Below are 12,214 nucleotides of genomic sequence, written 5' to 3' on the forward strand. Positions count from 1 at the left end.
CCCAATTCCCCCAGACAACTAATAATAAACCAGAAAGGTAGTTTTGGGGCCCTGATCACCATAGATGAGAGGCTGGGGGTGTCACTTTGCCACGTGGGGCATGCCTTCTGACCAATCCACTCCCAAAGCCTTCTCAAGGCACCCCTCCCCCCCGCAGCTCCTGCCGACCAGCCCACCCTCGGCCGGCCAGTCGGATGCTGGTGCCTTCTTTACCGGAGCCCTGCCGGGCCCTACCCCAGCTGGCCGGTTCTGTGCCCGGCGTTGGCGGGGTGCGGCTGCTCCATCCCTCGGCCCTGCCCTGCCCTGCCCTGCCCTGCCCCTGCGCCCTCCCTCCGCCCGGGTATCAGGCGAGAGGCGGAGCTGGCCCGGCTCGCCCCGCCCCCGCTGTGGAAAGGGCCAGGGAGTGTTACTCGCGGTCATCCCAGCCCGGGCCTTTTATCTTGGCGCCGCCGGGGAGGCGGGAGGTGGAGACACCGGGGGTGGCCCTGAGCGCCGGCGACACCTTTTCGGGACTCTATATATTGAGCACCTGGGATGGGTAGGGGGCCCACGCCACTACCGACGCCTGCAGTCACAGTCCGGCCACTGACCACAGCAGCGCCCACAGGCAGCCGCCGCCAGCTCCGGAAGCGCTGAGCTGCCCATCTGCGGAAGATCTCGAGGCGCCAGGGGAGGTGGGTGCCCCTGCTCCATCTCTGCCCCGATCCGCGTGGTGCTTAGCCTAGACCTTTGGGGGGAGGGGGGGTCGGGGTGGGGACACCCCTTCCTTCTCTGGGCGGCCCTGGGCGGACGCGGCTGTGGGACCGCCGGACTGCAGGAGGCAGCCTAGCCGGGTAAATAATCCTTTCTTTCGTCCCGGTCTCGCTACCAGGTCCGGGCTCGACCCACGACCGCGCGCCATCATCGCGAGCTTCCGGACGCCAGAGCCAGAAGCCGCGCACCCGGCGGGGCCCGGCTGCCAGAGAGCCCAGAGTGGGCGAGCGCGGAGGAGGAGCCGGGAATCCCGCCGCACCGGCTGTAGCCAGGCCCGCGGCCCGGCCTCCGAGAGAGCGTGAAGGCGGGCACTCCTCGCCCCGGTCGGCCGTCCCCTGCCTGCCCTGCGTCCCGGTGCTTCAGCGCCCGTGTGGTCACCATGATGCAAATCTGCGACACCTACAACCAGAAGCACTCGCTCTTTAACGCCATGAACCGATTCATCGGCGCCGTGAACAACATGGATCAGACGGTGATGGTGCCCAGCCTGCTGCGCGACGTGCCCCTGGCCGAGCCCGGGCTGGACAACGACGTCGGAGTGGAGGTGGGCGGCAGTGGCGGCTGCCTGGAGGAGCGCAGGCCTGCGGCCCCCGGCCCAGGCGGTGGCAATGGCAGCTTTTTCGCGCCCTCCCGGGACATGTACAGCCACTACGTGCTGCTCAAGTCCATCCGCAACGACATCGAGTGGGGGGTCCTGCACCAACCGCCACCGCCGGCGGGCTCCGAGGAAGGCAGCGCCTGGAAGTCCAAGGACATCCTCGTGGACCTGAGCCATCTGGAGGGCGCGGACGCCGGCGAGGAGGACCTGGAACAGCAGTTCCACTACCACCTGCGCGGGCTGCACACCGTGCTGTCCAAACTCACGCGCAAAGCCAACATCCTCACCAACAGATACAAGCAGGAGATCGGCTTTGGCAACTGGGGCCACTGAGGGGGACACCCGCGGCTGTCCAGCACCCTTCCGGGCCCCATCTCTCACCCTCTCTCTTTCTTCAAAGCTATTTTCTTTCTGGCTGTAGGGCGCGATGGGCGAACTGCAAAGTCTGGGAGCTGCGTACATGCGTGGTGGTGGGGAGACTCTGGGAGAGGAAAGCGGCGGCCGAAGGGCGCTCAAGGACCTCCCGGTGGCAGGGGCGGGGGCGAGAGACCTTCGTTCTAAGCTGGTAGGAAGGGGCCGAGCTCCAGCTCTGCTTTCAGCCTGTGCCTTCCCTGGAGTTTCTTTTCTATTCTTTGTGGCGGAGAAGGGCCGAGAAGGGGCCTTGCCAGGGCGCGGCGCCCGGTTGCCACACTTGGGAGCGCCGCCCAGAGCTGGGCGCTGGGGGAGGCGGGGCAGGCAGCCTCCCGCCGCCCTGCCGCCTTTGGGCTGGTGGAGGCCGCGGCGTTGCTAGGATTGCATCAGTTTTCCTGTTTGCACTATTCCTTTTTGTAACAGTGGCCCTGTCTTAAGTATTTTGTACCTCCTTGCTCTGAAACTTCAGCGATTCCATTGTGATAAGCGCACAAGCAGCTCTGTGGGTAACCGGTACTACTTTATTAATGATATTCTGTTACACTGTATAGATGTCCTGTGGCACCCTTACCCCATCCTTTTAATGCCCCCACCCCTGTGTGTAAATTGGCACTGTGCCAGCTTGTACAAAGCTTGTCACTCAGCCGTTGAAAATAATAGCATTATTATGAGAAAGTGGACTTATCTGAAATGGAACCAACTGACATTCTATTCGAGCTGTGCATAGAATGATGAAGGGTTCCACTGTTGTTATATGTCTGAAATTTATTTAAAACTTTTTTAATCCAGATGTAGACTATATTCTAAAAAATAAAAAAGCAAATGTGTTAACGAAACGCCAAAGAAGTTTGTTGCTCTTTAATCCACTATTGAACCACTTGGTAGTTAAATAAAAATAAAGTCAGTTGGCATTTTTTAGCAAGAGTAAATTTTGGTGGCCCTCTGATTATTTCAGGTGATGGATAATCATCTCTGTAAGTGTTCTGTTCCGCTTTAGAAGTTGCTATTGGCAAGATTTCTCTCCAAGTTTTTCTAATTCAGAACCAAAGTAGGCCCACACACCTCAACGACATGTTCATAAATATTTAAAGTTTTGGGGAAGGTACCGATGTTGTGTTTTTTCAACCAAGTCAACCATTTTACAGGAGCATTCAATTAACATTCTGAATTTTTTTTTTTTGAGAAGTGCAAGCACAAACAGGCATTTGGAGGCATAAAAACTTGAGGTGGAAATTGCATTTGGCTCCAGAGGAGTGAAGAACTGAGGGAGCAGCAGCTGGTATTAGTGCACACCCCGTGCAGGCTTTTATTTGCAAGTCTTTTATGTTGATCTTAGGAGATATTTATGGTGTTATGACTTGTGCCTCTTTCACCAGCTCCCATAGAAGGCTTAGGTTTTGTTAAGTGGGGGTCTAACATTTTCTGGTGAGCTAGTCTGCAATTCTGGACAGCAGAGCTGACCCAGGCTGCAGTGGGGCCCTCAGGAGCACCTCTTCCATGCCATGATGATACTTTCCGGGGATCAAGGTGCTCTGCTCCTCCTTATTTCATTCATTCTTTGGTGGTGGTAGTGGTGGGGGTTGGTAGGAGTAAGATTTAGACCAACTTCAGTCTTTAGTTATGCAGTCAGACAGTAAGCTCCTAGAGCTTGAATTTAACATGCATATAACTGTAGTTTAAAAAGTCATAATGTTTTTGCAGTGTGGGCAGCTGAAACCTATTATCAGCTTTTAGCAGCAGTGAAAGGACTGCGGGACTAGGGTGCTCGCCAGCCGTTGCCAGAGAAAGTTAACCATTAATGTGTAAAGATAAGCGAGGCAGCGCCAAAAGTAAGGTACACAGCCTCTTGCTTTGGAACCCCTTGAAAATATCAAAGTGCAAGCACAAAATACGAAGTTAGGAAACCTAAGAAGTCACATATTAGAAGCACCAAAAATTTCAAGCCATAGTTGTATGTTCAGAACCTCTTTTTAGACTTAGGAATCGTGAGTGCTTAACCATCCAAGATTGTTGCCACCTTTGAAATGAAGCATCATAATAATGAAAATGCTTACTTCATGGAGCTGTAGCAAGAATTAACTGAGACATTACAGGATGCTGATCTTTGATGTTTCTTGAGGCTGCTTTCTTTCTATGTTGGTTCATGTTTCTCTCCCTTCCCCCTTTCTTTCTTCAGGAATACACGGAAACTTACCATTATGTCTATTTAAAGGAAAGTATCATTTCAGTCATTTACACTGTTTCCCTTGTCAGAGTATAGAGAAAGAACCTGAATTAAAACTCAAAAGTCATGGCCTAACTAGATAATAGCAAGAATTTTATGAGATGCCAATGCTCGGTTATTTTTTGAGAATATTCTTGTGGTATGTAGATTGTAGAAAATACTGCATAGTGCATAGATGTTGATAACAAACTGAACTGAAAAGAATTACCAATTTTTAACTTTATTTTTGAAAATGTCTTCATGTAAGAGTATTTTTAGATATAAGTAGCGATTCTGAGCTAGGCATATTGGCGATTAGTTGTTGTTGTTGTTGTTTTTTAATGCACCAGCAACATTTCCCAGGTGCCTTCAGTCCACTGAGAATAGCCAGGACTTAATTCAACATCAGTTTATGAAACAAAAGGTCAAGTCTTTAACGTTGACCTGTGAAAACTTGTCTCAAGCTACGTAAAATTTTGCTTTAACTTCTGAGATGAAGTGATAAGTGACTTCATGTTTTCAGGAGGTCTCTTCTGAAGAAACTCGAAATATTTCGTAGTTTTTAGACGTTGTAAATATAGTGGCATTGTCGTCGAAGAGTTCTCAGAGATGCTGCTGGTCTCTCAGCACCCTGGAGGCTATTAAGAGAGAAGGAGCATCTCAATCAGCTAGGCAGAAAGGAAGACCTTAGACTGGAATTGATCACCCTCCAGATAGCTACATTTAGTGAGATTCCACTGTAAAACCCACATGAAGACTCTGGGAAGGTCTGGTTTGTCATAAAAACATTTTCTGCTTTGCCACGTGGGTTTTTCACGTGCTACCTTAGTGGACCGGCCTAACCCCACTCCCTCTTTCTCTGAACACAAACCCAATGGTTAGAGGGCACACCTGCGCAGCTGAAAACTAGTTTGGGCCAACTTGAAAACTAGTCTAACAGTTTTTATTTAAATGGAAGTTATTGTCATTTTTTTTTTTTTTTGGCTCATCAGTCCTCTTTATTTTTAGTTGCTGAACATAAGTCATTGGAAAATAATGTCTTCCCTTCTTTATTCCGTGGGTCTCAGATGTTTGCAAATGGGACTTAGGTCGGGTAGATTGAAGGGTCAGGACTTAACAGATCTTTTTTTAAGAAAGAGAATTTTATAGGCTATCTAGTACATTTATTCTAACCATTACATATTTGTGTGTTTTATTTTGAAGGGTTCTGAATGAGATATAAACAGAAGGAATATTTACTCTACAATATCAGAGGTGAATTTTGTTCCTAACAAAAAACTAAACATTGAATTACTCTGAACACTTTATTAGACCTACGGTTGGTACATTCGAAGCAGTATAGAAACTTCTAGTGGAGATAATAATAGTCTCCTACCAACATCCATTTCTTTACTAGAAGCCGGTATCATCCTTTGCCTCCTATAAACATAATCATTCCCTGAAACACCCCCACTGCCCTGACTTAGGGGCCTCTTAGGGCCTTGCCATGCCCCACAAGACTCCTTAAGCAAGGAGCCCTCAGAGCCCAGAGAATACCTGGAACTTGTGCCCCACTTCTAGACCACACTTGCTTAACTTGCTACTTAAAGTCCCCTGACCAACTCACCCAGAACCCATTCCAGGGACTTCAGAGTTTACTCTTATGAGGGTAAACCCCTGTGGATGTGGACAGGGCTTGGGTGTGCAAACTGGATTGTCCAAGGATGGAGGCTGGGTACAAAAGAGAAGAGGGTAGAGCAGAGGTTGGCGCCCTCACACACCCCTCCTCCTTTCAGGACAAACAAAGGGATTGCAAGCCTGCAGAAAAGAAAAAGAGGAGAAAGCAACTCAAGCTTTAAGGTCTCTTCCAGTATCAGCATGCGAGATTGCCAAGGTTATCTCCCCAGTTCCCACAAAACTTGGCAATCTCCTTGCTCCATTGAAGAACATTATTTAAGGAAATGTTGGGTGAGGAAAAGGAAGCCCACATCTGGAACACAGAACTTTTCTAGCTGCTTGCTACGCAGCGTTTGGGTAGTGGCAATTATAGGATCATCACAAACAGGATCATCTATAAAACTATGACGATTTCACCTCTTTGGATGTTCTTCCATTGTTTTTTCAAGCTTGAGTAAGCTGTTCTCTTTTTAGTGTGAAAATTCTTGTTCAAAGTTAAAGCAGTAGGCTCGTAGCTGAGCATCTGTCTAAACAAGGCCTGCTAAAACCACAACTATCTCAGAAGCCCTTCCTGTTTTGCCATTCTCTGTTTTAAAGAGGAACAGTTTTTATAACTTCTCATTCTTTTTCTTAGACTTTATGACTTTGACTAATGTTTGAGAATGCTTTGCTTAGCAGTTTTAAAAATATGCTTGCCTGTGTGCCCAACTTCAATAATCTCAAACTGGTAAGAATTTTGATTGGAGAAAAGTCTTATCATCTAGCTAAGAGCAGGGTAGCTTTTTGACCTTGAACTGTCTAGAGAAAGTGCTTTCTCACACAGTCAATAAGAAGACTGGGAAAATACTAGCAAATAGAAAGCTCAGGTCTTTCTTTTCACTAGCTAAATAAACAATGTTGGGTGTGGGGCATCTTCTACAATCTGTTTACTTTTCAATATCAATCTTACTGGTGTTGATATATGCATTTTTATCGACAAGTATTCAGTTAACAGGATGAAACTGGACATGATTCATTTGATGTCTTCAAAGACAGGAACCAACTTTGTAGTTTTTTTTTTTTTTTTATTCTCCTTTTGAATACCACACTGCTGAGGTAAAGAATGTTGCAGTTTGTGGGTGAGCTCAATAGGGCAAATTAAAACCTGACTACTCTTCCACCATGTTGAAATACCTGACCGAACTTGTGATGCCCGTGCATAATAGCTTTTTTTCTCTTCTTTGCAGATATCTAATTGAGGCGATTTCCTGTTTGGTAGTCAAGGAAAGATGAAAATGAAAGCATCACCTTCTTGGTACTAACCCAGGCATTTAAAATGTGCCAGTTGTTCACCAAGTGATATTAATGTTAAGCCCTGCCTCTTAAAGGGAACACATATGTTGGGAAAGAACACATATATGCGCCATCGCTGTAAAACTATGTGCAGAATGCAAGGAGTGTAGTTAATGTCGTTTAGTCATTCAAAACAAGGTGTAGCGTTTTGTGGCATGTCACTGACATTGCAGCTTGTAATGGAGTATAATTTAGTTTCTGTTGTGATACATACTTGTTGACAATTCCTTCACAGCTTAAATGGTGAGAGGGAAGTGCCAGAAAAGTAGATGTTTAACCCAGGTATTGAAGGTGGAGAGGAATCTTAGAAGCCAATAGCCTTTTGTGTCTCCCTAGTGGGGTAGTGGTTAAAGTCTCAGTGCTGTCAAGCTATTGCCAATTTGATCCTGGCCAGGGAGGTGACCCACATGTCACAGCAGACCTCTCCATTCTCACCCGCTGCTCCCCTCAGCAGTGTATTTCAGTAGATCCACCTGTTCTGCTTCCCACTCTATCTCTGGTGAACCCTATCACTCTCCCTTCACTTGTTACCCCTGGCCTGTACCCCAGTTATTGTATGAATAAGTAAAAAAAAAAAAAAAGAAATCTAAAAAAAAAAAAAAAAGAAAAAGGAACCAGCAGACTTTTCCCTCTAGCAGGTTCAGGAGCAGAGGAAACAGCCTGTTCCCTGCAGCCTCTTTGGGGCTTTTTGGGAAAATGAAGGTGCCAAGACAACAAACCTGCCTGATTCAGTTGTTCTAAATTTCCCAGCTGGCAACTCACCATCCCTACGTCAGCAGGATAAGGGAAGTGAGGAATAAAGACAACGTATGTTTTAGAGTAGTCCCACCCTTTGGAAATTGGAGAAATGTGAAAAAAACAATTATTGTCCTCTGACAGAAGGTCATGATACATTTTTCTCTGACTAAAAAGGCAATGAGGCCCTCCCTGGTGGTGCAGCGGGTTAAAACACAGCACTGACAAGCTAAGGCCATTTCCACATGAGTTCGATCCCCGCCTGCCCCGGAGGTGACCACATGGCGTGGCAGACCTCTCCTGACCCGCCCGCTGCTCCCCTCAGCAGTGTATTTCCTCGATCTGCCTGTTCTGCTCCCCACTCTGTCTCTGGTGAAGCCTCTCACCGCCCCTGAACCTCTGGCTTGTACCCCAGTTCTGTGTGTACAAATAGATAAATCTTAAAAAAAAAAAAAGGCAATGAATATTAGCTGAAGTATATTAAATTGACTTTTTTTTTTTTTCAGTCCAAGGTGGCCAAATATCTCCTGAGTCCAAAAGTTGGTTCTCCCTCTGAGTGGTAGTGCAGTAGGCCCTTGCCAACCCAGGAGTGGCCTGATTTTCCGACAGAAGGAGTAGGAGAAAAACAGACTGAAGGGGAAAATTGTATAAAGGACACAATAGGATGGAAGAAAGAGGAGGAGACTCAAAATGTAGATGTGGAAAAGTAGCTGTAGCAATTACATAGTATAAGACTGCGAAGTTATTTATTTCTGGTTCTACATAGTCCTCCACAAGCTTGCCACTTTCCATCAAGTAATACAATCTTCATCTCCTCCCCTTGGATTTAGGTTTGACTTTGTTTTCACAAAACAAAAGAGGCCACCACTTCCAAGGCCAGACTATCAAGAGTGATACATCTTCCTCTTGTGTGAGATCCATGACTCCTTTGGCATGCTTGTCTGTGGAAATAGTTGCGAGGCTGTCAGGGTACCTGGGCCACAATCAAAAGTCACACATAGGTATTGTTGCTGACAGTCCCACCGAGAAACCAGCCACAGCCATAACAATGGCCAGATATGTCTGCGAACTTTCGATTGATTTGGCCCCCGGCTCCTGAGCTATTCCAGCTGTTGCCAAGTTGAGCTGAGACAATCTGTCCCCATCGAGCCCTGCCCAAATTTCAGACTTGTGTACAAAATATTTTCAGTCTTTTAAGCCACTAAGTGGTTTGTTACACATTAATGGATATTTGGAACAGAGACCTCCTACATTTCAGGAGCCTGTATATCTGATCTGATGACTGGTGTGGAGAATCAAAGGATTCGAAGTGAGGAATGATTAGAGATGCTCCAATTAACATTGTATAGTTCCATTAAAACTCACAGAGTAGGCAATAATGTCCCCGCAAAGATGTCTGTCCTAATCCTTGGGACCTATGATTATGTTACCTTCCACAGCAAGGGGCCAGTGAGGTTACAGCTCGGATTAAAGTAACTGATTATCTGGCCTTCAGATGGAGAAACTATCCAGATGAACCCAATGTAATCATGCAATCACAAAAGTCTTTAAAAATGGAAGGAAGAGGCAGAAGAACCAGCGTCAGAGTGAGTTGACCTTGCTGGATTTTAAGATGGAGAAAAAGACCATGCGACACAAAATGAAGGCAGCCTCTAGAAGCTGGCAAAGAGAAGGAAACAGATTCTTCGTAGAGTTTCCACGAGGCATGCAACTCTTCCAGAAGTCAGCACCTTGACTTGAGCCAAGCAATCCTCATTTTAGACTTCTGGACTCTAGAAATATAAGGTACAATTTTGCATTGTCGTAAGCCAGCACATTTGATGGAATTTGTTAGGGAAGCAATGGGAATCTGGGGTACTTGGGCCTCTAGTGTGTGTCCAGAAAACAAAGTTTATATACCTACTCTTGGCACTTAATCTGTTCATTGCCTTTGAGTTGGCTGAAATATACAATTTCAAGCACAACAACGTCTCAAAAACCGTATTGAAAGGTTCTTTTCGTCTCGTGTTGTGAAAGAGACTTTATTTTTCTTTTCAGCTCTAATCTTAGTGACAGTAGCCCTATATAAACACACCACTTATGGTGCTGCCATTGTATTACTAAGAGGGCTTGTTTCCAACGTAGCAGCATTATTTATTACACATCTTGTGGCTGAGCTCTTCAAACCACTCTTTTTCAAAGTCCCACTTCTTTCCCTTCTAAAAAATATTTTGTGATTTGTAGGTGTAGCATTTATTTCCACAACCCCCATTTCATTGTTATTTTTGGTTTTGATTCAGATATAACTACACATCATAAAATGGATGGCTTTTAAGTGTACAGCTTGTTAGGTTCTAACTAACGTACTCACCCATGTAACCAACACCTCAATAAAAGTACAGAGCTTTACCATCACCCTAGAAAGTTTCCCACGTTCCTTTCTTTATTATCTTCCTCTCCCCATGTCTCTTCCCCCAACCAACCATTCTTCTGAATTTTTCTATCCCAATGTGTTCATTTTGCCTGTTCTTGAATTTCATATAAGTATTCACAACACAGGTAGTATTTTTGGTCTGGCTTTTCCCCCCTCCATATATATTATTTCTGACATTTACCTACGCACTTGCACTAGCTCATTCCTTTTCTTGTTGAACAGCCTTCCATATTATAAATCCCCACAGTCTATTTTCCCATGAATGAATATTTAGGTCGGTTATATTTTTTCTTTGAGCAATTATAAATAACACTGGAAATATCACTTATGTTCAAGTCTTTCTTATGGTTAAAAACAAAGGAATGGGATTTTTAGTTCATAAGATAGAGACTGTCAAGAGTTTGCCATAGTGCTTCAACCATTTCTCCTCACCAGCAACGTATGAGAGATCCAGGTGCCAGCGCCTTTCAGTCATGATGTCTTCATTACTGGTACCTGGCCCCGTAGCTCTCATTGAATGGTGATGAGTTAGTGCTGGAGTGGAGCGCAGAAGCTTTTCAATGGATTGAGGCATATCAAATGTTGTTTTGGTTATAAAAGGAAAGGGTTTTAATAAAGAGAGGTAGTTGTAGAAAGGTGGGGAGGAAGGAAAGGTGGTAGCCAGTAGTGAAAGAGAATCAGGATTTAGTGTTAAACAATCTGGAGTTAGCTCTAGTTCTTTCAGTTCAATCTGTTTTCAGGGGGAATTAATTAACTTCTTGGGTCTTTAATTTTCTCTTTTACAAAATGGAGATGCTATCCCACTAGCTTAATGGGAACAGCAATAAACTACTGTGTGCACTTCCTTCTTCTACATAGGAACAAGGAAGAAGGAAGTCTTTCATTCTCTGACTGGTACAAACTTCATGCACTATCTCATTTTTTGTTCCTTACAATGACCCTGTGAAGTAGGTGTTAGTAAATTGCCTCAGTGTGTGTGTGTGTGTGTGTGTGTGTGTGTGTGTGCGCGCACACACACACACACACACACACATCATTGTCTTCTAATTCCACCAATTTGTAGCTGGGAACTTGTTCACCCTAACTCAAACCTGTAATTCTCAGCTTTCCTTGCAGCTAGGAGTGACCACGTGATTAAAGTTCTAACCAGTAAGCTAAAGACAAAAATGTGTCATACCTTCTAGGAAGTGATTTTAATGGCTGTAAGAGTGAATACCACTGTCCTACTCCTTCTCATTCAATGGAATGAGAGAAAACCTCTGGATACCCAGCAGTCATGAACTACAATGTGTTGAGGCTGGCAGTGCAGCAGGAAAGGAGAGCAGGTTTCCGATCATCCTTGATTGCCTATCTCTGGACTTTGTTTTCAAAAGTCAGAAATAAGCTGACACTAAGCCATGCCTGCTGCTCACGGTCACATCTAATCCTAACTAATACTGAAACAAGGGCTTAAGGAAGTCGTTAGAAGGAAAACCGACTCTTCATGATATTATAAAGGTTAAATGATACCTTGTAAAACCTCTATTTTACATAGGTTTTATTTAATGTTTGCTAGTTATCAGTTAAATATGATGGCCTGACAAAGAAGATTAAGGAAGCCCTCAGGAAGGAGAGTCCTTTCACTTAACTCGTTCTCTAAGGCTCTGTAGGACAATGCAATCAAATTTTGGGATATTCTGACTCATTATTTAATCTGCGAATTTTCTAACCTACTTTTTCTTTTTTGCTCATAGTATATGCAACTATGAGAATTCACACTAGAAACTTTTGATTCTTGTTAATAAGCCATAAAAACATGTAAAGAGCATGGGCTCAAACTCAAAGCAATCACTCCTGAATTGGGGCTGACAGGAAGGCAGCTAAAGGAACTGGACTGTTCCCACCTTCCAACCCTCCCCAGTGTGGTGTTGAGAAGCAGAATAAACAGGAAATGGGGTGTGCGGGGTGGAACAGCTGGGAAAGACTCTCCAAACATTCTGCACCTGCTCAATACAAACTCAGAAGGAGCAAAGTTCTAAAATAAAAGGCACAATCTCTCCCTTCCCACCTCCCTTCTGTGCTAAGTTGCCCTGGAACCAAACACAAGAGCTCTGATATGGTTCCAAGAATTTCC

General features: G+C 45.3%; 1 protein-coding gene across 1 annotated transcript; it reads left to right on the top strand.

The window, feature by feature from the left end:
• Window positions 1-388: 388 nt before the first annotated feature.
• MID1IP1 (MID1 interacting protein 1) lies at window positions 389-2,681 on the top strand. The gene is made up of 2 exons (XM_012730418.1): window positions 389-674; window positions 872-2,681. Exon 2 carries the CDS (start codon window positions 1,133-1,135, stop codon window positions 1,682-1,684), a length of 552 nt encoding a protein of 183 aa, XP_012585872.1. The 5' UTR covers window positions 389-674; window positions 872-1,132; the 3' UTR covers window positions 1,685-2,681.
• The last annotated feature ends 9,533 nt before the right edge of the window (window positions 2,682-12,214 follow it).

The sequence above is a fragment of the Condylura cristata genome, unplaced genomic scaffold, assembly GCF_000260355.1.
Source record: "Condylura cristata isolate star-nosed mole 26May11 unplaced genomic scaffold, ConCri1.0 scaffold00027, whole genome shotgun sequence".
Lineage (NCBI taxonomy): Eukaryota > Metazoa > Chordata > Mammalia > Eulipotyphla > Talpidae > Condylura > Condylura cristata.

Coding starts and splice junctions, on each gene's coding strand:
- MID1IP1 (XM_012730418.1), top strand. CDS start 1,133: ATGATGCAAATCTGCGACACCTACAACCAGAAGCACTCGCTCTTTAAC.